The following is a 23,808-nucleotide window of genomic DNA, read 5'->3' on the forward strand; positions in this document are numbered from 1 at the left end:
CTTAAAGTGCAAAAATATTAAACTGAATATCAAAGTTGGGATTGTTTATGTGAGATCTGGATGGTGGATGGTGAAGACAGCTCATTTGAAATGTAGTGCTGGAGAAGAGTGCTGAGGATAGCTAAAAAGACAAACAATGGCTAAAAAGACGAACAAATGAGTCCTAGAACAGATCAAGCCTGAACTCCCCTTAGAAGCCAAGATGACTACATTGAAGCTGCCATACTGCGACCACATCATGAGAAGTCCTGACTCACTAGAAAAGACAATAATGCTTGGAAAGGTAGACAGCAGGAGGAGCACAACATGGATAGTCTTAATCAAGGAAGCCATGGCCTTGAGCCTTTAGGACCTGAGCAGAACAGTTGAGGATAGGATGTCTTGGAGGTGTCTCATTCACAGGGTCACCATGAGTAGAGATCGACTTGAAGGCAGGTAACAACGACAACAACAAACCAGGGGTATGAGTTGACACATCTCACCACCTTCCATTGTTAAGGAAGTTATGGTTTGTTTGGGGAAGACATCAGTTGCAGATTGGTAAACAAAATGTTCTCAATTTAAAACTAGCTATCAAATTCAAATTATACATTTCCTTACACTAACAGGTCAAAGACATTGGGTTTGGTGAGATGTTGTGTTAGTTGTGAAATCACTTGTTATCCATTTATTTCTGAAGTGGGGAAAGAGAATAGTGTAGTCCCGTTGAGGGAGGAATATTAATCACGAGACCTTGGGACTTTCCACAACCTTCTTCTGCAGAAGTCTTGTAGAGAGTTGAAGGGAAGGTATAGTAGTAGACAAGTGATTCCCAGCCCTAACTGAATCTACTGTCATCTTTAAACCAAGTTCCTGTTCATAGAATCATGGAATCTAGAGTTGGAAGTGACCACAAGGGCCAAGTGGTCCAGCCCTCTGCCTTGCAGGAATACACAACTACAGCACTCCTAAAAGATACCCATTAAAAACCTTCAAAGATGGAAGGTCCACCACTCCCTGAGGCAGTCAATTCCACTGTTGAAGAGCTCTTATAGTTCAGAGGTTCTTTCTAATGTTTAGGTAGAATCTCTTTTCTTGTCATTTGAATCCATTGGTCCATGCTCTAGTCTCTGGAGTAACAGAAAACAAGCTTTCTCCATCTTCTACATGGCATCCGGATATTTAAAGATGACTTTAGTCTTCTCTAGGCTAGACATACCCAGCTCCCTAAGTTGTTCTTCACAAAGCTTTGATCATCTTGGTTGCCCCTCTCTGGACAAGTTCCAGCTGATCAATATCCTTGAACTGTGGTGCTCAGAACTGGACACAGTATTCCAGGTGAGGTCTGACCAAAGCAGAACAGAGTGGCACTAATACTTTCTTTGATCTGGACACTGTAATCCTGTTAATATAGTACAGAATTGCATTGGCGTTTTTGGCCGCCGTGTCACACTGTTGACTTGTTTAACTTGTTGTCTACAGAGACCCCAGTTCCTAGTAGACTTGAGCTGAGTTGAGGTGGTCAATATTGATTGGTTATATGTTTATTCGTTACATTTATAGGCCACTTATCATCTAATGTGCTCAAGGTCACGTATAACATATGGCAGTCCTCCAGCCCTGCTCCATTTTATTCCCACTACAAACCTGTGAGTTAGGCCAGGTTGAGAGTGAATGACTGGCCAAAAGCCACCCAGTGAATTACATGGCTAAGTGGAAATCTGAGCTTTAGTTGTCTAAGTCTCACACCCTACCCATTATGCTACAATAGTCAAGAAAGAAAGAAAAATTATCCGCTCACAGAACCTGTGGCCCTCCAGAAACTGCCGGACTGCTTACAGCATGGCCAGTAGTTAGAGATGATGGGAGTTGCAGTCTAACAACATCCGGAGGGCCACAGGTTACCAAACGCTGTCCCAGCTACTTGAACCACTTGGCTTGGAAGTCTTCCTAGAGAGCAGGAAGAATCACATACAATCTTCAGCAGCTTTTTGTTTTAATGAGCATTCTTGGCTGTAGAACCTTCCTTTGGCCAGGAGATGGCATAAGGGGCCAATCTCCCACTGAACTCCTTGAGGTCACAGAAGCTTCACGGCGCAACCGTAGGTCAAGCCCTGACCTTCACAAAATTATTTCCAGTTGTGGATCAAGTACATGTTTACAATATGTGGCTCTCCAATGCATTGTAATGGCCAGCAGCAGCAGTTGGGCTTGCACTGTGCAGCAGTTCAGAAAAACAGAGATGGCAGTACACATTGTGACAAAGCAGCAATGCATAGATTGTCAACAGATGGATCCTTCCCATAGGTAGACATGGGTAGAGTTACCAGGTTGGCTACAGATTATAGAATAGATTATAGAATAGGATGAGGTACCATAAAGCTCTGTCTAGTGGGATGAAGGGTCCTATCCTCTGTGATGTTCCAAAGCCCAACATTCAGCCAGATCCATCCTCTCCCAACAGAACTGTTGCCTTCCCAGTGGAGAGCAGAGAGAGGGGAAGGGCTTGGAGGCTCTTAGGACCTTATCACACTAGACCTTATCACACTCAGAAACGGGATTTAAAAGTAGGGTGAAAAACACGCAAATGGAGGATATTTTTCAGACAACATTTCTCCCAAACAGCAATAATGCAAAAATAAACAGAAAGTGGACAAAAATGACACCTTTTTACTTTCAAGAAGTTACTGCTGTTTGGGAGAAAAGCGTCTGAAAAACGCCCCACATTTACAGTTTGTTTCTACTTCTACTTTTTCTGCTTATAAAATCCTGTTCCTGAGCAGGATTTGTCTAGTATAATAGAGGCCTTGGATACTCTCTTGCTTTCTCCCCACCTTTGCAAGGCAACAGCCATTTTGGGAAGGGACAAGTGTAGCAGAAAGTTAGGCTTTGGAAAGGTAGAATTATAGAGTTGAAAGAGACCTCAAGAACTGTCCAGTCCACCCCATTCTGCATCCAGAAAGACTATTAAAACACCCCGGTGACAGATGGAGACAGAAGGAGACTTCACCACTCTCTGAGGGAGTGTGTTTTACTGTCAAACAGCTCCTAATGTCAGGAAGATCTTCTTAACATTGAGGTGGACTCTCTTTTCCTATAGTTTGTATCCATTGCTCTGTGTCCTAGTCTCTGGAGCAGCAGAAAACAAGCTTGCTGCTCCATCTTCAGTATGACATCTTTTCAGATATTTAAACAAGGCTATAATATCATCCCTTAACCTTCTTTTTTCCAGGCTAAACATACCCAGCTCCCTAATTCGCTCCTCATAGGGCATGGCTTACAGACTCTTCACCATATTGGTCAACCTCCTCAGAACACGTTCCAGCTTCTCAACATCCTAGATGGGAGAGGACAGTTTGATGGAGCTTTATGGTACCTCATCCTATTCCATGATCTGTTCAGGATTAAAGTTAGAGGAGCCTTGTCCCAGATCCATTGTGGCATCCCTAGAAACAGATGTTGAAAAATGGGCCTACTTTATTCACACACCTGCAAGCAACACCTTTGTATATGGAGCAGCCAGGTATGCAATGGCACTAGGGACATGTGAAGAACTCCTTCCATCTGTTGTTTTGAAACCAGTTTAACCATTCCACAACAAAACCTGAATCTGGAGATGCAACCTACTTTTAGAATTTTTTTACATTTCTGGGCTCACAATGCCTTGTTCAGAAGAGAAGAATCCCTGGGCAACATGCCCACATTTTTACATGCACAATGAAAAATGTGTGTGTTTCTAAAATGGGGAATAAATATGCTCTAGACAAAATGCCTACACTTGAAAACATATTTACAAAGATACAGGCTGATTTCTGCATATGGGTGGGTGCATCTGCATACACACACACACACACACACACAAATGGAGGAAAACTGGACAAAATCAGGCTTGAGAGCTCTGGCTATCCGTACACATAATATGCCTAATCTACACAACAACTCTATACATAACATAGCCGTGTGCCTTCAAATCACCCCCAATGTATGGAAGTTCTAAGGTGACCCTATCATGGGGTTTTCTTGGCAGAATTTGTTCAGCGTGGGGGGTGTTTGCCTTTGCCTTTCTCTGAGACTAAGAGAAGGTACCAAGGTCACCCAGTGGGTATCTATGGCTGAATGAGGATTTGAACCATTTCCCCAGTGTTCTTATCCAAAACTCAAACCACTATACCACGCTGGCCTATATTCCAACCCTTCAGGAGGATACCAGGCTGAGAAGGCAGCTTGATAATAGCTCTGGGTATTCATAGCATTCCTAGCTTAGTATCTTCTTGGAAGGGTTGGATTACAACCACCAATGCAGTCAGGTGGGAGGGAATAATAGGAGCTACCGTACACCCCTTTTGGTGGTGAAGGCTACCTCTAGAGCCATCCAGTAGTTTTCAAACCTACTTCGAACTTGATGAATGGATGTGTGACACCCTTTAGTGGATCTCTGAGTCATGATCTTCCCATAAAGTAAATATTTTGAAAGGGTAAAAATGGCAAGTGTATAAACCTTCCACATTTGATGGAGAGAAAACATCAAACAAGTCCCCCACCTAAGTAAAATTTACTTGGTAGCTGGGTTCACCTTAGGGTTAGGCAGAAATAGTGGATGGCCTGGGGGGTGTATACATGTGTGTTCTTTCTGCTGGAGCAGAAAGGAAACTGGATAGTGCCTTTACATTGTTGCAATACTAGATGGCTCTGGGCCCATGTATATTTGGTTGGAGACAAAAGTTTCCTGAGCTCTCTTCTTATTACTGCTTGCTAGAAAGAGAGAAAGAGTTTTTGCATAGCTTCCTCTCTGCTGGCCTTAAGGGTGGGAAGCATGTGGTCCAATACATGTTGATGGACTACTACTCCCATCATGCCACACCACTGCCAATGGCGGATGGGAAATGGAGTACATGGAGAGCGGGAGATTCCCCTCCCCTGTTCTAAATCTTTCAAAACATTCTCCAACCCATGGACACCATGGGTTGATGCTACCATTTAAGAGTAGACATTTCTTGCCTAAGATGGACATATAGTCTGGCCTGTGGCTAGTTCCAGGCTTGAGGGGGCTATTGGCATACATTGCATCTGATGTTCCAGAGTCTGGAAAAGTTACATATAAATTTGGACTATACCTCTCAGAATTTACAAACGGGCATGGTAGGGGTTTTGGGAGTTGTAGTCCAAAAGAATAACTTTTCCCAAGTTCCAAACTAATTCCTTTTCTACCAGGGCCAGTGGCCACACTCTTCTGTCTGGGACTTGCAAGTGGGCAGGCCACAATTTCAGTTTTTCACTTGAGACAGCATCCTCTCAGAAGCATTGTGAAAAATGTGGAGGCTGAGTTGCCCACCTGCTTAGTCCTGCGTAACATAACTGTGCCTTTTTTGAAAGAGGAAATGGGGACAGATATTTCTAGGGCACTGAGAGCTATTCAAGGATTCTGCATTGTGATATGAGAAATGGTCTGACCTAATGTAGCTTCCTCTGTTCAGGTTTGAAACCCACAGAAGAACAAGACAGGCACAGTTCAATGGTTCTAGAAGTCTAATGTATATTTTCATATCAGTCCACAAAACCTGCTGTGCCAAACTGGCAAAGCACTAACATCCTGTAATCCAATTTATCCACACAAATAGTTGACAAGTCCACAGTTTCACCAGCATTGGTTGCTGGCCTTGGAGAACCAGACAAATTCTTTTCCTTCACATGCTTTTTGGCTGTGCAGGTCCTAAACATGCCAGCAGGGGAACTCCAGGCTGAGAAAGAGGTGTCTTTTCCTCTCCTTGATCAATGCCACAAGAGAACAGAGGGCTAATCTGGCAGGATTACACAGGCCCATTGGGCTGCTGTCTGTTAGGATGTGCCAAGGTTTGGTAAACAAGGGATCGGAGGAATCTGGGGTATGAGTCCTTCTCCATCAGGCCAAAGATGCGCCTCTGGGCCTGTTCGAAGCAAGAGCGGGTGGGGAGCAAAATGTTCCGGTTGGTGATATCCCGGGTTTGGGAATCAAGGTTCACCTGCAAGAGGAGATAAAACAAATGATCATCTACATGGGGAATGGATTCCTACTGGGATTTGTACAGAACCTGAAAATGTTCTTTACGTTGGACTCCAAATCCTTAAATGGTAAAGAAATTCAGAGTGTTTCTGGTTTCTTCCAAACAGCCAATGCAGTGGCGTCACTAGGGGGTGCGGACCGCACTTCTGCGCAAACACCTGTATTTTGGCAGAAACATTGTGGCATTTGCCTGTATCTCTTTTAAATGCTTTAAGAGATGGAGGAAGTGAGGTGAAGCTCAGTGGGGGAAGAAAGGAGGGGCCTGAGAATTTTTTTAAAATTACAATTTCAAATTTCAAAATTTCAAAAATGTTTTTTTTAAAAAATGATTTTTTTTAAAAAAATATATTTTTAAATTTTTCTTTAAAAACATTACATTTTAACCAAATCATCACTATGTATATGTAAATACATTTAGGTTACACATATGATATTGTAATTTGAAGGTATAATTTTAATTTTGCTAGTTGTTTATGTCACAACTATGAACATTACATTCAGTGGTATATGGGAATTATGATTGATGTGTAACATTAGTGCAAAGAAGCATTACTAAGGATTGTGTATGGTGGGAAATGTGAGGAGGTCAATGGGAGGATGACACCATGGGTTCCTTCACTGGGTGACACCAGCCATAGGGATGCCACTGAGCCAATATTGTTGTTCTAAAGTTCCTTCAAGCCAGCTCTGATTTATGGCAACCCTATGTGGCGTTTTCTTGGCAAGATTTATGCAGAGGAGGGTTTGCTATTGCATTCTTCTGTGAATGAAAGTGTGTGACCTGCTCAAAGTCACCAAAGTCACTGAATAGTCCTGGTAAATGTCATTCTTTCTTGATTGCACACTTTGTAGCAACTGTGTCCATCCCTCCATTCAGTCATTCCCATAAATTGGGAATTGGTTAACTGTGATGGAGGTGAGATTTCCTTCTCTGCCCATCCTCCTTCCTAGAACATGAATCAGTGGAAATCATCAGACTGCCCAGTAGTACAGAGAGACCAAGCCAAAGGAAACATGCATGGGAAACTAACACCTGTCTGTCTCAGGAACTCCCAGGACAAAAAACAAACATAGACACCCTGCCCTGGGTTTGAAATGTTGTAGGTGGTGGCAGAATTTCTTGAGGAACAAATCAGGACAGGAGGCATGTCATTTGGAGGTAAAGTCAGCCCTTCGTATCCATGGATTCTTTATCCACTGATTCAGTCATCCACAGCTTTTTAAATTCCCAAAAGCAAAGCTTGATTTTGCCATTTTACAGTGGGCCCTTGGTATGCACTGGGGTCTGGTTCCAGGACCCACTTTTGATACCAAAATCCACGGATGTTGAAGTCCCATTAAATACAATGGTATAGTAAAATGGTGTCCCTTATATAAAATAGCAAATCAAGGTTTACTTTTTTAAATTTATATCTTTTTGGGATCTTTTCAAATCGTGGATGCTTGAATCCATGGATAAAAAAATCTGTGGATATGGAGGACTCACTGTGAGGTTTGAGCATCCATGGATTTTGGTATTTGGGGGCAACCTAGAACCAATCCTCATCAGATACCAAGGGTCCACTGTGTGTGTGGGGGGGGGAGGGGGACTCTGAGCAGAACAGGCACAACAACCACCAAATCCCAAGGTTATTTTTTAAAAAAATCAATCTGGATGAGCCTGGAGTTGAAAAAAAGAGGAACATTTCCAAAGCTTTGAAGTATGCCTATCATCTTAGTAACAGAAGAAAAGAATCAGAGTTTGAAAAATTATTTCCTGTGGCCAAGATTTAAGAGTGAAGGTTGCCAAAAACTGTGACAGCGGGGAGTCAATAAACAGCGATTAAGTCCAGATTAATCCTTAACCTAACTACTGTGTAGAACAGGGATAGACAACTAGGAAAATGTAGCTTAGATCTGGACGTACAACTTCCACTTAACTCAACCCCTTCTCTTGGCCTCATTTCCTGAAGGCTATCATTGGTTTACTCAGAGAGATGAGAGGAGTATTGAATAGGCATAATTCCATATGAGGTATAGATTCATCCTACCGTCGTCTCTGCTAAACAGCTCTGGTAGGCTTTTGCAGTTCTTTGTGGGGAAAATACCAGCAAAACTTGTTTGACCAGAGGCTACAGTGTGAGCAGTAGTCCTGTTCTCTAGTCCCATAGAGAGCCACTATTTTCAGCTCTCAGTTCCCCTTCCTTCTCTCTCTCTCTCTCTCTCTCTCTCCTCACAAGAATTTCAAGTAGGAAAGCAAACAGTCAGAAACACACCCACAAATATCCTGTGATTTCCATCTCAAGAGAGATGGAAAGAGATGGTCTGGAGTTTTCTAACTCAAGCATCCGCTTGCTGTTGATGTCAGCTGAGTAAGAGTATAAGGAGAATATGTCCCTCTGCCAGGGAGTGTAGCTACTGGGAAGAGCATGCAAAATGAGACCACTGCCTCTCCAAATAAGAATTCTGCCCCCATCCCCATTAAATTTTCCTTACATCCTCACACATCTAGCATTGCAGAGGTGACTGATATAATGAAAATCAATATACAAAGCAATCTTATAGCACCTTTGGGACTAAATGAAAAAGATAAATTGGTAGCATGAGCTTTCCTAGACTTGAGCCTACTTCCTCAGATGCATGAAGGGGATCATCCAGGGACAGACCTATGTAAGCAGGATGTATGTGTTCATCACATCTCCTCCCTGGTTCCCATATTACCTTCCAATATTTCTTCATAAGGTTATCCAGTCACTTTGTTTTAGGAAACATCCTTCGTCCTGCCTTGCCCCCAAATGACCATCATTCAAATTCAGCTTGTCACCTCATCTCCATGTCCACAAAGTTCTGCATTCCTATTGACATTCTTAAGCACAACTTACTTATATAAGCCTGTCCCTGGATGATCCACTTCATGCAACTGGGAAATTAGACTTAAGTCAAAGGAAGCTCATGCTACCAGCTTCTTTCTTTCAGTTAGTCTCAAAGGAGTTACATGTTATCTTGGCATACTGATTTTCCAGACTATGTCTTTGAATTCTACAACCAAAATCAATCACATCTAAAATTGTTCTATTTGCGATCTTCTTATTGCCTCGTTCACTTTGCCTGCTCCTTTTCTTTGGATGCTCAAACTGTATTTGCTAATGTTTAACCAAAGCTTTAAGTAATTACAATGCTAGAAATTTGGGAACTGAAGAAAGAATTTCCCTGGGAGGGCAGAAGTCTTAGGACTTTATCACATGACTTTCAGTCTTGCTGCAAGTGCATTATTTAAAAAGAATGAAAATATACCGGTTTTGGCATTTGTATTATGGCATAACTCTTCAGTAGCATGACTAGGGCTTTTTGTGCTGTTGATTGTCCTGCACTCTCTCTTCCCCATTCTCCCTCACTATCCTGCCTTGTGCCCTACCCAGCAATCCTTTCATTAAATTTTTTAAAATTTGTAACTCAATTCTGAAGTTATGGGAATGTAATTTAGGGCCTGAGCAGATCGGTCATTAAGGCTGGCCTGGGGGCAGAGTCGGGGTGTGGCGTCTACACAATGGAAGCCTGACTACCCCCACAGTGGTATGATGCCACGTGCTGCACCACATAGCGGATGGTGCTCCTCTGGCGCTGTGTTTAGATGATGCCACGCCAAAGAAGCGCCATAAAGCTGCGATGCAGCGGCTATGGCACCCTTTCCAGGGTGCACAAAGGAGCTGCAGAGGAACAGCAGCAATGGGTCGGAGGCAACATCATGCAATAGGTATTGCCAAAGATGACGTTTTCTTGCTAAAATTGTGGTTTGAAACCCACGTGTGATAAAATCCTTATTTTCAGGGGACAATGTCTTTATTTTGGGGGCCTTCAGAAATGGTTTGGATGGCTCTTTGCGCGCGCGCACGCACGCACACACACACACACACAGTTCTTCAGGTTACTCAGTGCTTGTTTATGAATGCATAGCTTCAGTTTGTAAAACATATTGAAGCTTTTAACAAGTGCTCTTCTGCCAGCTGAAGCACACTTTTTAGCTTGTAGTTTAAAATGCAAATGGTGTTGTTACGAAGCATTTTAGCATTTAAACTGCTGGCGTGAAGTAGGAATTCCATTCAAAAACAGGGGAGGGAGGGCATCCAGTTCCTGCTTGATTATTTCTCTCCTTTTCTGGTTTCCATTATGCTAATCTATCACAAGCACCACTAAACCTTCATTAACATGCCAGATAACTTGCCAGATGAAGAAGAGTCCATTACCCTCACACTCTGGCAAATTACATTATTGCAGATGACATTAATGCTTGTATTTCCTTGTGCTCCATTTCTCAAAGCTTTGGAAAGCTGGATCGGGGGGGGGGGGGGTCAGGGGTTTCACAGCAGACAATGGATCACTAATTAAATGGACACCCTGAGGCCTTGCCATACCACAACAGACCAACACAGAGGTTAAAATGTAAATCACTTCCTCTCAACCAAGGGTCACACAATATATATAACCCACTCACTTCCATGCCGGCATTCTCTGAAGATGCCAGCCACAGATGCTGGCCAAACATCAGGAATAAACACTTCCAGAAAATGGCCACATAACCCGAAAAACCATAAAAAACCTTTGGAAAGCTCTTTTAAAAAAAACACTATAGTTCTCAGAGTCTGGGGCATCACTAGGGGTAAGCAAGGGTGCATATCACACTAGGGGTGACACTCAGGGAGCTGGTGGGAAAGGGCTGCCTTCTGGATCTGGTGGCTTTGTTGGCCAGGTGGGAAAGTGAGTTGCCTCCCTTTCCCTCCTGGCCAGTAGCTTCACCAGCCCTGCAAAAGGCTGTTGAAGAGAAATGGGAATGGGGGTGGTAATTAAAAAATGATCCACACCAAGTGTCAAATATACTAGACACACTGTTGGCCAGAGTTCTCCAGCCATGAGAGAATACAGGAGCTGCAGTCCAAAAACGATCTTTCCTATGCAGTGCCATTTCTACTTCACAACTATGGAGCTGGTGTCACTTTCTGCAACTCTCAGTTCATTGGCATCTGCTCTCCAGCTCTCTCCTCTGCCAAGGTGCAAGTATCTCTTGATAAAAATAGTAGTGGCGTGTGGTTCTCATGTCAGTGAGGCGATTGATCCACCTTGCGTTTCTGATTTTAAAGCACCTGTTGAAGGTGGCTGAACATTTCTCCCAGTATAGGATCCAGAGCAATACACAACACCTTAAAAGCACAAAACAATTTAAACCTGTGTATTGATATCATACGCCGTGGTGGCCTTTCTCCTCTTTAGCGCCAGGGTGCCATAGACACCTAAGGCACAAGGACACCCCTTTTCCAGGCCAAATCTGGCCTGGATAAACCCCGGATTGGGGCTGCAGGGCTGCTGGTGAGGTTGCCCTGGCCCCAATCCAGCACGAAAAGGGGTGGTCTGTTACCAAGCCATAGAATCATAGAGTTGGGAGAGACCTCAAGGGTCATCCAGTACAAACTCATTCTGCCATAAAGACATAAAGCCCACCTGACAGATGGCTATCCAGCCTTAAGACCTCCAAAGAAGGAGACTCCACCACTCTCCAAGGGAGTGTCTTCCACTGTTGAACAGCCCTTACTGTCATGAAGTTCCTCCTAATGTTGAGCTGGAATTGCTTTTCCTATAGCTTGAATCCATATCCTAGTCTCTGGAGCTGCTTCATCCTTCATATGACATCCCTTCAAATATTTAAACAAGGCTATCATATCACCTTGCAACCTTCCCTTCTCCAGGCTAAACATACCCAGCTCCCTAAGTTGCTCTTCATAGGGCATGGTTTCCAGACTTTACAGCAAAGGAGTAATGAACATGGGAGAACCAAAGCAGATAGATAGATAGATAGATAGATAGATAGATAGATAGACAGATGGAATGGCAAAATCTTAGATCCGCTACTTAGCTATGTCTGCATAACTTCCCCACTCTACCATAACAGCCAGCCACTGGATCAGGCAAAAGAAGTTTGTTCAGCTTCCAACTGGATGCAAGGAGGATGTAACAGGGCCTTGTGATAGGCTCTTGCTTCAGAGTGTTGTACATTCATTCATTAGCGGGAATGGGGTGGAAACATTCTCCTCCTTGCACTCTGACTGCAACCTGAACTTTATCTAATCCAGTAGCTAGCTCTGGGCAGCATTTAAAATAAGCCTCCAGGAAAAAAATATCATCTTACGTAATACAGACCAGCTATGTATCCATAGCTCTTGGTCACAAATCCATAACCGCAGTACCAGCATGGCAGAGGGTTGGGTTTGATGGCCCTTGAAGTCTGTTCCAACTCTATGATTCTATTTGGAAAATAGTTGAAAAATAAATGGAAAACATGTTTCTCAAGTGTCAAGGGAAAAAAAAAAAAGGGGGGGGGAAGAATCCTGGACTGATGAGAATCGTTGCAATTTCAGATTCATTCTGCACAAAATTCTCATATGGTGCAAAAAATATTGATACAAAAATAGCATATTCTGCACAGGAATTAGCATTTTCTGCTCAGAAAATAATGTTTTTGCGGGAAATGCTTTTTCCTGCATAGAAAATGCTGTTTTGTGTGCTTTGAAAAAATATTTTGCACAGAGTAAATCTTCAATTATAGCATTCTATGTGCAGGAAATAGCATTTTATTTTTTTATATATTTAAGCAGAATTATTATCTTCTGCACAGAAAATGTGCAGAATTTGCAAAGAAAACCATGTGCGAATTTTGCACAGAATAAATCCTGAACAGTGAATAGTTTTCAAAATCAGCAAAGTTTCCAAACGACTTTCTTGCGGCAGGAAAAAAAATCACTAAAATTACTCCTTGCTTCCTTTGAGAACAAAATTGGGAAGAATACACACACAGAGACAGACACACACAGAGAGATTTATGAAGAATTCCTGAATCAAAGATGGGAAATCTGGCCCCATCCAGCTATTGTTGGACTCCAGGTCCCATCAACCTGGTCTACATGGCCAGTGCTAAGAGAAGAAGGGAACTGTAGTCTGGGAACACTTCAACGGCCGTGGATTCCTCACCCTTATTGTAATGCATCAGTTCCATCTCAGAAACAAGAACAATTAATTCAGATGACAATTTGGATATGCAGAGTTTGGAACACCTCTGTAAGGGTTTTCTACCTCTTTAGGGGCATGGATGGTGATATATTGGTCATATATTTTCCGAGCGTTGTCTTGGAGTTTCTCACAGCCACGGAGCTTCCTGTATTCTTCACATGCCATCCAAAATTCCAGGTTCTCTTCACTGAATTCTGACTCCAAGAAAGAGCGAAAGGCTGCTTGACCATCTAGAGATGAAATTGAAAGACCAACAATGTTTAGACTTTCTTTTTACACTTTGAGTTTTATAAATTTTGCTAAAACAAACAAACAGACAAGCAAACAAACAAAAAGCACCACAAACCACATCCAAATTATATTCATGGAATAAATTACTGCAATCTTTTCTTTTTCTTTTCTTTCTTTACTTTAGGTTTTCGACCAAGATAAGATGTTTAGGCGACGAAGAAGAGGAGGGAGGGTAAAACATGCAGAATTTTCTAAGCTTTTCTCCTGAAAGCAATCCAAGGACAGATCCAGATGGAATCCTCATCCATTACTGCTTTGAGAATTCAGTCCTGATACATTCAATGGCATTTCCTCCCAGAAAAGTGTCTGTAGGATTGGAGCTAGCATCCTGTTAGTGACCTATGCATATGTAAGTTCCTTTTTGGATGGGGATAGAGAGGGCCATTCTCTTGCCTTTGTGTTCCATCCAAAAACTGTACATATAAATATATATGTTCCTTCATACCAAAGAGCAGAGGAAGTAGAGAGAGGGGAGGAAATTCAGACATGAAGGCCTGGTTGGTTGCTCAGCTACTGGGGGAAGGAAAAGGCAGTGCACTCACTTTAAAAGCACACCCTTATTTTCCTCTCTCATAAGTTGAGATCAGCTGTTTCTCCATGGTCTGAACTGCAGCCTTTTCCTTCCTTCCTTCCCTACTGATAAACAACAACAGTAGGAACCCTCCCGCACCTTGACGCATGCCAAACAGTGGGAAGACATGGAATTGTGCACGCACAGCCACGTGCGCATGCAGGATCTTGGCCTAAATGTTGCATTTGCTTTAAATAACTAACGACTGTTTTGAAGATACCCATCCATTATTTGTCTACAGGTAATGAAGACCAGGCTCTCATGTCTTAAGAAGACAAAGCTGGAGGCATTGTGCTTGGAACACTCATATGAAAAGGGAAGAAGGGGACAGGCAGTGATATCTTGTAATGAGCCTGCTTGTTCTTGTAGATCTTTATGTTTTATTTTATTTTTTCTGGCAGGGTTATAATTTTGGAATGGAGAACAATTTGCAATAAGTGAGCTTGTATCTGCTTAAAAGAGATGGAAAAAATGACCTTCCTCCAACCCCTCTCTGCCATATAACTAGCTACAGAGTGTTTCGGTGAAATAATCCTTTTTGGGGGGCGTGGGGGGTCTGTGCTCACCTGCCATCTAGACTACTGGGGTGGCACTTTGGAAGGAATTTAATTTTAATTCATTTTTAATAAGATTTTTGTCTTTGGACCTTATCACACAGGAGGCAAAGCTCCCAAATCCCATGGATAAATGAGGTTTAGATCCCAGGAATATTCCGCAAAAGTGTGATTGTTTTCAGACATGTAGGGCATTAATGTCATTAACATGACATTAACCCATGTAGAAAGTGGGCAAAATCACACCGCTTTTTACTTCTGGGATGTTCCGAAAGTAAAAAAGCAGTGCGGTTTTGCAACTTTCCGCACAGGTTAATTTCACATTAATGCTCAATTAGCCTGACATCGTCTGCAAACAATCCTGCTTTTGTGGGATTTCCCCGGATTTAAACCTCATTTATCCATGGGATTTGGGCACTTCCCTCCCGTGTGATAAAGTCCTTTACACATTTGGATTTCAGTTCCCATTCATTCAACCAGTTTAGGGCTTAATTTGGGCTATCATCAGGTTAATGACAACTTCACATAAGGCATTCACTGCCATGGTCCCAAGATTATGTAATGACCTACTGGAAGAGATCCATCTCATTACTACCTTAGAGGCCTTTAAGAAGGCACTCAAAACGGATCTCTTCCGGTGGGCTTATCCACTGAATTCCATATAAAAAGGTTATGACGACTGCTCTTCCTTGACTCTGATTGTTGGCTAATGGACGAATTATAATTTTTAGAGAACTAATAGGAATTCTTGGTAAATTCGGTGTTAGTATTTTATCGTTGTATTGATTGTAAATTGTACTAAGTGTCTTTTAAGGTTGTAATCCCGCCTCGATCCGTGGGAGAGGCAGGGGGTATAAATAAACTATATTATTATTATTATTATTATTATTATTATTATTATTATTCAGTGTTCCCTCTAGAATCATAGAATCATAGAGTTGGAAGAGACAGCAAGGACCATCCAGTCCAACCCCCTGCCATGCAGAAAATCTAAATCAAAGCATCCCCAACAGATGGCCGTCCAGCCTCTGCTTAAAGACCTCAAAGGAGGGAGATTCCACTACACTCCGAGGAAAGAGTGTGTGCCACTGTTGAACAGCCCTTACTGGCAGGAAGTTCTCCTAAGGTTGAGGTGGACTCTCTTTTCCTGTAGCTTGCATCCATTGCTCCGGGTCCTAGTCTTTGAAGCAGCAGAAAACAAGTTAGCTCCCTCCTCAATATGACATCCCTTCAATTATTTAAACAGGGCTATCATATCACCCCTTAACCTTCTCTTCTCCAGGCTAAACATCCCCAGCTCCCTGAGTTGTTCCTCATAGGGCATGGTTTCCAGACCCTTCACCATTTTAGTCGCCCTCCTTTGGATACGCTCTAGTTTCTCAAAATCCTTTTTAAATTGTGGTGCCCAGAACTGGACACAGTATTCCAGGTGGGGCCTGACCAGATCAGAATATAGTGGCACTATTACTTCCCTTGATCTAGACACTATACTTCTATTGATGCAGCCTAAAATTGCATTGGCCTTGTTAGCTGCCGCATCACACTGTTGACTCATGTTCAATTTGTGGTCTACTTGGACTCCTAGATCCCTTTCACACGTAAGCAGGCAGGTATAATCTAATGGGCATGAGGGTCCTTTCCATGCTGGAAATAACTATTCTGTTGAAACTGGGCCAATGGAAATAAGGGAGAATTTCATTTCATCTTTCATAAAGAATGTACCAGAGTTGGCACATTTCTTCATCACTGAAATGGAAGGAACTTAAGATTCTGAAAAATTGAAAAGCAGGGCAAAGAAAATGGAAGGATTATTTGGGCTCTGACTGCTATGAGGTAGCCTGAGGCTGGGACAGATGGAAAGCCACCATGGTCTGGACACAAGTGAGGAGTTTCAGGCCTGGTCAGCTAATTTTTACATGCACCAATTGCTATCCAAAGACAATGTGCACAGAAGAACTCATTTAAAATGGCTGCTGAATGACACACACTTACATGGATGAAGTAACAGCTTTTCCAAAGATTCTGCCCATTCCTGAGCCTCTTCAGGAGTTGGCCTGAAAGAGAGGGGAAAAAAGCTAAGTGATCTAAAACAGCTGTAGCTTGTGAACCACACTCTCTAATGCCAGGAGCCTTTGTTTATTGAGTTACACTCAACCCTTCAGAAAGACTGCCTGTTCCTATTGAATGATATGTCATTAGGCTAGATCAATAGTTCCCAACCTTTGGTCCCCAAGATGATTTGGACTTCAGATGCCATAATTCCTGACTTTTGGCCAAGTTGGCTGGGATTTCTGGGAGCTGAAGTCCAAAACAAATGGATTACCAAAGGTTGGAAACCATTGTGCTAGATTGTAGGGTCAGCTCTACCACTGGGAAGAGTGAGAACTTGTCTCAGGTAGCAGATTTCAGGGGTCATGCAAGGACCCCAAATGCCCTCTAGAGGACATGGGGGTACATTTTCATGATGTTTTAGGTCTCCCCAGGCAAGTTTAGATTTAGGAAAGTTTTTAAAAAAGCTTTGAAAGCATTTTATCCTTGAAGTTTATTCTCCATTTTAGAAACAGCCATCTCCTGGGTCCAAAACTGCTAAGAGTGGGAATGAAAAATGTGGTGAAAATCCCCAATGCCCCTAGAGGGTGTTTGGGGCAAAATTGGACCCCAGAGGCCCATAGTGTCCCTACCCCTTTATTAAGGTCTCCTGGTTTCCCCAAACAGTGTTAATTTGCATGGACACTCCTGGGTTCAATGTCATTTGAGTGAGAAAATGCCTAAGTCTTTATTTATGCATTTATTTCCAACCTTATGCTTCCTTTGTGTGCTTGCTTTTTCTTGTTCTAGTTTTCTCAGCAATCCATTGTCCATTCAGGAGAACCCTTAAAGGAGCATTAATGTTCATCTGTCAAGTCTCCAGATCTAATCAGTCAATCACAACTCTGGTTCTATCCTCAGTAAACAGGCAAGAAGCTCACACTCCATCAGACCCTCTACCCTGCAAAGGACATTTTGGCTCTGGACCAGATCTAAATGGCCTACAGCTCTTCCTGGAAAGCCAAGATAAATGGAGAGGCTAACAAGGAGGATTAAAAATTTAAAATGTATAAAGATCCATTTTGCCCATTTATTACAAGTGTATTTCCCCTTCACCAATCCATACCCCTCCCTTTGCAGTTTTCATTCAGATCCTCAGTCTCTGCAACATGAAAGGACAATGGTTGGGTTCTCATGTCACATTGAGCCATGGTTTATATTACCATGATTTGTTGCTTTAGTCACAAAACTCCCCACAAACTACAAAACAAAGAAGCTTCCCCTCCCCATTCTGGTCTGTTTCTCTCCAATCCTTTTGTCAGTTTTTTCCCCCAGGATGTGCAGCTCAGGAAATAAACCAGGGCTAACCAGTGTTGTGAGTTCAGATGTAAGAAAAAGCCTTGGCTTAAACAAGCCAGTAGTTGTAAATCAATAGCAAACAATGGCTTCCAATTATATTTTGTAGCTTGCTAACAGGTCATAGTTTACTTTTGGACTCAGGTTCCAAGACAAAATAACAAGCCAGAATTCAACAAACTACAATCTGGTTCACAATTAATGCCAATCTGGCCAATGTTTATCCAAAGTAATTGTTCTACTCCCAGTTACATGCTTCTTCACAAGAAGGTAGTTATTTGCCAATGCCCCAAAACATGTGGCTGAGCAATATTAAAGTGTGGGCAAGATGGCAATAGTTATTAATGAGGAAGAACACACAAACTAGAAGAGGCTGCAATAGTTTGCTTCTGCTTAAGCCTTCTAGGAAGAGCAGAGTTCTGCTCCCTTTCTTTCCTTCTTGCTGAATCAACTGATAGCCAACTACTTTTGCATCTCGAACTGAGGACAAAGCGGAGAGGTGAGAGGAGGAGAGAGAGAGACACACTTTAATAGCTGCTGAAAAAATGGAATAGCAGTGGGTTAACTGGGACTGTCCCTGCCAAATTGGGGGCAGATGGAGAATATGGACTTCTCTCACAAATCCAAGCTAAAATGTATTCAGCCTGGAAAGGTTTGCATTTTTTGTCCTTGCTTCTGCTTCCAAACACTATACCTCTCTTTGTTATGCCACCTTTTAGAGAAGCGATCAAAACAATTTCAAAAACAGCATCATCATCATCACCATCATCATCACATAAAATATGCATTTTATAATATAGATTTCACATAAGCTGGGCTCCTCTTTGTCAAAGCAGAATTGCACATTTTTAACCCTGCTGCTGGACACAGGATCTACAGAAAGAGAAAGGAAAGGTTCCAGCAAAATGTCTCTCCAATCAGACACTATGAGATGCATTCCACCCCCCGCCCCCATTTTCTAGGCAACTCTTGCCATAACCTATGATGGTTGTGGTAGGGAAGGTGTGCCCTTCCAGGTATTTCAGGATAGCAACTCCTGCTGCAGGACAACAGATTATCACACAGAGACAGGATAATGATGGGATTGCTCCCTTATCCTTATTCCGCCTTTGACTGCGAACCTGTGAAAGGCTTTCAGATCGCAGCGCTATTATCCCATAACAGAAGCGACATTGCATTAACATGAACTCCTGTTAATGCAAAATGCCGCTTCAATGACAGGACAATGACGAGACAATGATGGGATCTGCACAACGTCATTTGAAAGTCTTTCACACAATCACGGTCAATCATGATTTCCAGACAGTATAATGTATGCCAAGCAACACCTGCTGAAATATCCTCTTTGATAGGGTTGCCATAAGGATGGAAATGACTTGAAGGCACACCACAACAAACATAACCATGAAAGGTCATGAGCCCCCTCCAGTTTTCAACCTTTGAACTGAAGGCTCCAGGTGGTGGCTGATTCTCCTCTGAGTCATTCCGTTCCAGCTCAGGTGACACATGACCCAGCTCTAAACTTCAGGAATTTTTCCAATATCTTTGCCCACAATTCTGGGCCTTTCTTTCCTTTTCCTTTTTTTTTTTACTAAGACTTGTCCAATCATGAAGCGAATGCCTTAGATATCAGACGCCCACCTGATGTTCTTCCTGTGCTCCCACTCTGAACTGGGCAGGTGCCCTCAGTAGTGCCCATTTCTATCTTTGAGGGAAGGTTCAACTGCCAACTCAGGGCATGTGTTCCACTGTCAAACAGCTCTTGTTGTCAGGAAGCCCTTCCTAAGGTTGAGGTGGAATCTCTTCCCCTGTAGCTTACATCCACTGCTCCAGGTCCTATTCTCAGGAGCAGCAGAAAACAAGCTTGCTCCGGCCTCAGTATGACTTCCCTTCAAATATTTATGCAGGGATATCATGTCACCTTTTTTCCAGGCTAGACATATACAGCTCCCTAAGCCTCTACTCATAGGGCATGGTTTCCCAGACATTTTGTCCTTTGTAACCATCATGTTCTTTGCCTCAGGAAAGCAAAGTGCCTTGGCAGGCTCTGTTTTTTTCACTCTCGTGACTGCTGGGAAGCTCCCAGATACACAAAGCCTCTGGATTCTCAGGTGTCCACTCCACAGTTAGTTCGGTCATCTGCTGTCCACCCCACAGGGCTCCATGGTCATTCCACACAACTGTGTGCCCCATAGCTGGTGTTTACGCTCATCCTTGATTTCTTGGAACTGTACACTGAATGAGATTATGACCCCTCACATTCTCCCTCAACCTTGCTTTTTGTGAAACTGCCATTTTTCAATTCCAATTTAAGGAGTACTGTTGGTTGCTCCATTTCAGTTTAGGGTGCATCTACTTTGTGGAATTAATGCAGTTTGACACCACTTTAAATGCTGTAGCTGCATTCTATGGACTCCTGGGATTTGTTTTAAAGGGACTTCAGCGTTCTCTGACAAAAGTACTGGTTCCTCACAATATTACAAATCCCAAGATTCTGTAGATGGAGCCATGGCAGTTAGAAGTGGTGTCAAATTGCATTATTTCTACAGTGTAGATGCACTCTTAGGGGCTGTGCAGACTGGCCATCAAGCGCGGAGTCGGGCCGTAGCATCCACATGATGCACATGGCGCTCCTCTGGCACTGTGTGTAGATGAGCGCTGTAAAAGCCAGAGTGGGGCCGCAGCATGTGGTTGCTGCAGCCCCAACCTGACAAAGGAGGAGGCAGCTGCAGGCCATCCCTTCAAGGGCTGTCTACAGAGCCCCCCAGTCTCACTCGCTTCCAGTTTCCCCTCAAGAAAATGCATTCTTGTAACATAGGCCTACAGCCAATAACGTCCTACATTCTTTATGATATCGTGGGGAAGGGGGTCACAACTGATATGTGATTTGGCTTGACAGAATGATTTGTTTGTGAGTTTAAGCCCTGCACTTTGCCCATTCCTGTCTCAAGGCTTAAACTCACAAACAAATCATTCTGTCAAGCCAAATCACATTTCAGACTCCTTCACTTCTACCTATAGCTGGCTTATCTCCTAAGTGGTCCATCGACAACCATTACAATCTGATTAATGTTGTTTCCGACAGACTGCAGACTCTGTCAGGTAATGCATTAGGGCATAGCAAAGCTGAAAACAGATCCATTTGCAGTAATCAAACGGCATGCCCACAAAAATATTAAGGCAATGCACACAATAGATTTGGCCCTAAAGTTATCCAGATTTTGACCACTGAACAAATCAGGCAACTGTAACACTCTTGTGTAATCTATCTATGTGGAGGGTGTATGTGCAAAATGAAGACATTGCCCTTTCAAATAAGACTTCTCCATCCCTCAAGACATTATCTTTCTATCCCCAAATTGCTAGCATTGCAGAAATTTAAAACTTCAGTCGAGCATTTAGAAATACAGTTTAGACATCCAAAGGAAAGGGCAGGCACAGTTACCAAGGGAATGCAAACACGGCAAACAGACGAATTCTAGCTGTGAAAACTTTACAATGCCTCACTCTCTGCAATGCTAAAAATTTGGGGATGGAAGGGATTTTTTTTTTATGAGAGGAGAGAACTCTTATTGGGAAAGACAATGCCCTCATTCTGTAGCCTGCATAGCTACAGTCTCATGTTGTGGCATCTTAAAGACTAACAAAGTCATTATAATGTGAACCTAGCTCATTTCATTAACTGCATGGTTTCACAGCATGGAAGCAAACAGAGTGGCTTATTCAGCTTGATTTATCATGCAAGACCCAGATTGCCCCATAAAATCCAGAGGTTTACAAGTGGAAACCGGAGGTTTACAGATGTGGAAGATGCATTTTCCCCTAGTATCAACAGATGCTGGGATGGGTGCATATGTGTCTTATCTTGAAAAATTTCCTAATTAGCATGGGACCCTTGCAACACTGTTGTCCAGGCAGGCTCCTCTTATTGCTTAGGAGACAGGGGCTCAGTTGGGCAGTCTAATGAAGCCTCCCTTCATCTCCCATCCCACATAATAACTGGAGGCCTTGCTAGATAACATTAAAGGAAATGCACACAATGCCATTCTTAATAGACAAAATATTAGATGCAAATTACCTTAGCGAGTGCGTACCCTGGCTTCCTGAGCTCCATAGCCTTAGGAAAGTTTTTTTATTCCTCCTGCTGTAATGATAATGAGGATAATCAGAATTATAATGATGTCAAAGAGGCAACTGAGGCCAAGCTGCACAGGGGAACTCACACGCGAAAACTTCAAAGCTGCAGGAGAGAGGGTCAGCATGGAATGGAGAAAGAGCAGGCTACAAAGAAGGGGGGTGCCTTTCCCACTCTCTCTCCACCTCTCTCTGCTCTCCTAACTGTCCTGTCCCAAAACAATGTTTGAACCAGGGGTAGGGAAGCATGTGGAGGGTTGCCACTTCCCTTGGAAAACCTTGAGAATCCCAGATTGAAGGGACTTAAAAAGGTCCCGGCTGACTGGGTCAGTTGAAACAGTAAATCCTGGATTTCTCCTTCATTGCAGACTGATGGGAGGGTTAAAATGCAGCAGTGGTGATGAAGCAGAAAACCATGCAAGATAACTGACACTAGAAGGGGGGTGTCACCCAGTGGGGTGGTACAGCTGGACGGACTGGCATAGCTGCTGGGCAAGTGAGAAAGGGTGCTTTACTGCTTGCCCAGGAGCCACACAGTACCCTAAATGGGCTTTCCAGAGGCCCCAGTGCTGACTTCAGAGTCTGGTGGGCACTGATTTCAGGGTTTGATGCAGCAGCAGCCATGGGTGTCTTTTGTGGGAGCTGCAACAGTCTGGCTGGGCCTGGAAGGGAAGGCAAAGCAGTTTGCCCCCCTCTGTACCAGGCAACATTTAGGAGATTATCGCGCCATCTTTTATTCCCGTTCTTTCAAAGGTCTGGGAGAAACCCAGATTGGGTATGGGCTGAGTACTGGCTGGGGACTGAACTGTGTGATAGAATCCATCCCTGTGCGTTTACATCCTGTGCTTAGCATGGGAATAAAAGCCAGCACGAAAATCTCCCATCCTGAGGGATGCCACTGCCCCTCATCCTATGTTTGAATGGCCAAATACTGTATCCTGAGGGTAACAGGAATTGTTCAGCTCATCAGAAGACTGATGTGGCATATCTTTCAAGTACTCAAAAACCTTATGTCAGTCAACACACTACAAAGAAGATCAATCCACCATATTATTATCCTCATATTTCAGGTTTTAGGAGGTGAGGATTTGGGAACAGCACAGGCTTGAGGCTGAGAGAAAATGTCTTACATAAATCCCATATAGTGAACTCATACCAGAAGTAAAAGTTGAATTGGGCCCCACTTATAACTGAGAGAAGTATGATAATCTCTTAGGACCTTAATACGTGGGGATAACTGGGCAAAATTGTGGGTTTAAACAGTGATTATCCCATGCAAAATGCAATATTGCAATTAAGATCATTAATAGGGAAATCCTGAAAGTGATTTGTTGCTGTTTATTGCCTGTTTAATAGCAATATGTGTGAAAATCTTTATTGCAATATCATGTTTTGCATGGGATAATCACTGTTTAAACCCCCGATTTCTCCCATGTGATGAGGTCCTTAATATTATTTATATAGATCTTTCTCCACTAATAAGTATTCTAAATACTTCATGCTTATATCCTTTAAATTGTCTTTACAACATCTTTTGAAGGGAAACCAGCATTTTTTAACAATGTCTTTTTTAATTGTTGTAAGCTGCTTTGAGTCCCAATCTGGGAAAAAGGTAGGATAGAAATAATAATAATAATAATAATAATAATAATAATAATAATATATTCCTGTGATATCACACATTCTGGAGGGGCTCTGGGATCATAATAATCACTACCTGGTAAAGCCAGAAGTGAAATGAGGTTTTTCAAAAGGGATTTATTCATTTATACAAGGCTTATCCAAGACATTTTGCTGACTGAAGAGGAGAAGTAAACAGT

General features: G+C 42.8%; 1 protein-coding gene across 1 annotated transcript in view; it reads right to left on the reverse strand.

The window, feature by feature from the left end:
• Positions 1–5,491: 5,491 nt before the first annotated feature.
• The window catches only part of LOC149320949 (regulator of G protein signaling 3-like), a 37,768-nt gene continuing 19,451 nt past the window's right edge, over positions 5,492–23,808 (reverse strand). Inside the window, exons 4-7 of the mRNA XM_089514149.1 lie at positions 21,933–21,998; positions 16,463–16,524; positions 13,118–13,284; positions 5,492–5,978 (exon numbers count right to left, since the gene is read on the reverse strand). Of these exons, the coding sequence (XP_089370275.1) occupies positions 5,787–5,978; positions 13,118–13,284; positions 16,463–16,524; positions 21,933–21,998 (487 nt within the window). The 3' untranslated portion in view covers positions 5,492–5,786. The remainder of the gene's footprint in view (positions 5,979–13,117; positions 13,285–16,462; positions 16,525–21,932; positions 21,999–23,808) is intronic.

This window comes from Sceloporus occidentalis, unplaced genomic scaffold (assembly GCF_023333645.1).
Source record: "Sceloporus occidentalis isolate IW3139 unplaced genomic scaffold, rSceOcc1.0.p SCAF_1, whole genome shotgun sequence".
Taxonomy (NCBI): domain Eukaryota; kingdom Metazoa; phylum Chordata; class Lepidosauria; order Squamata; family Phrynosomatidae; genus Sceloporus; species Sceloporus occidentalis.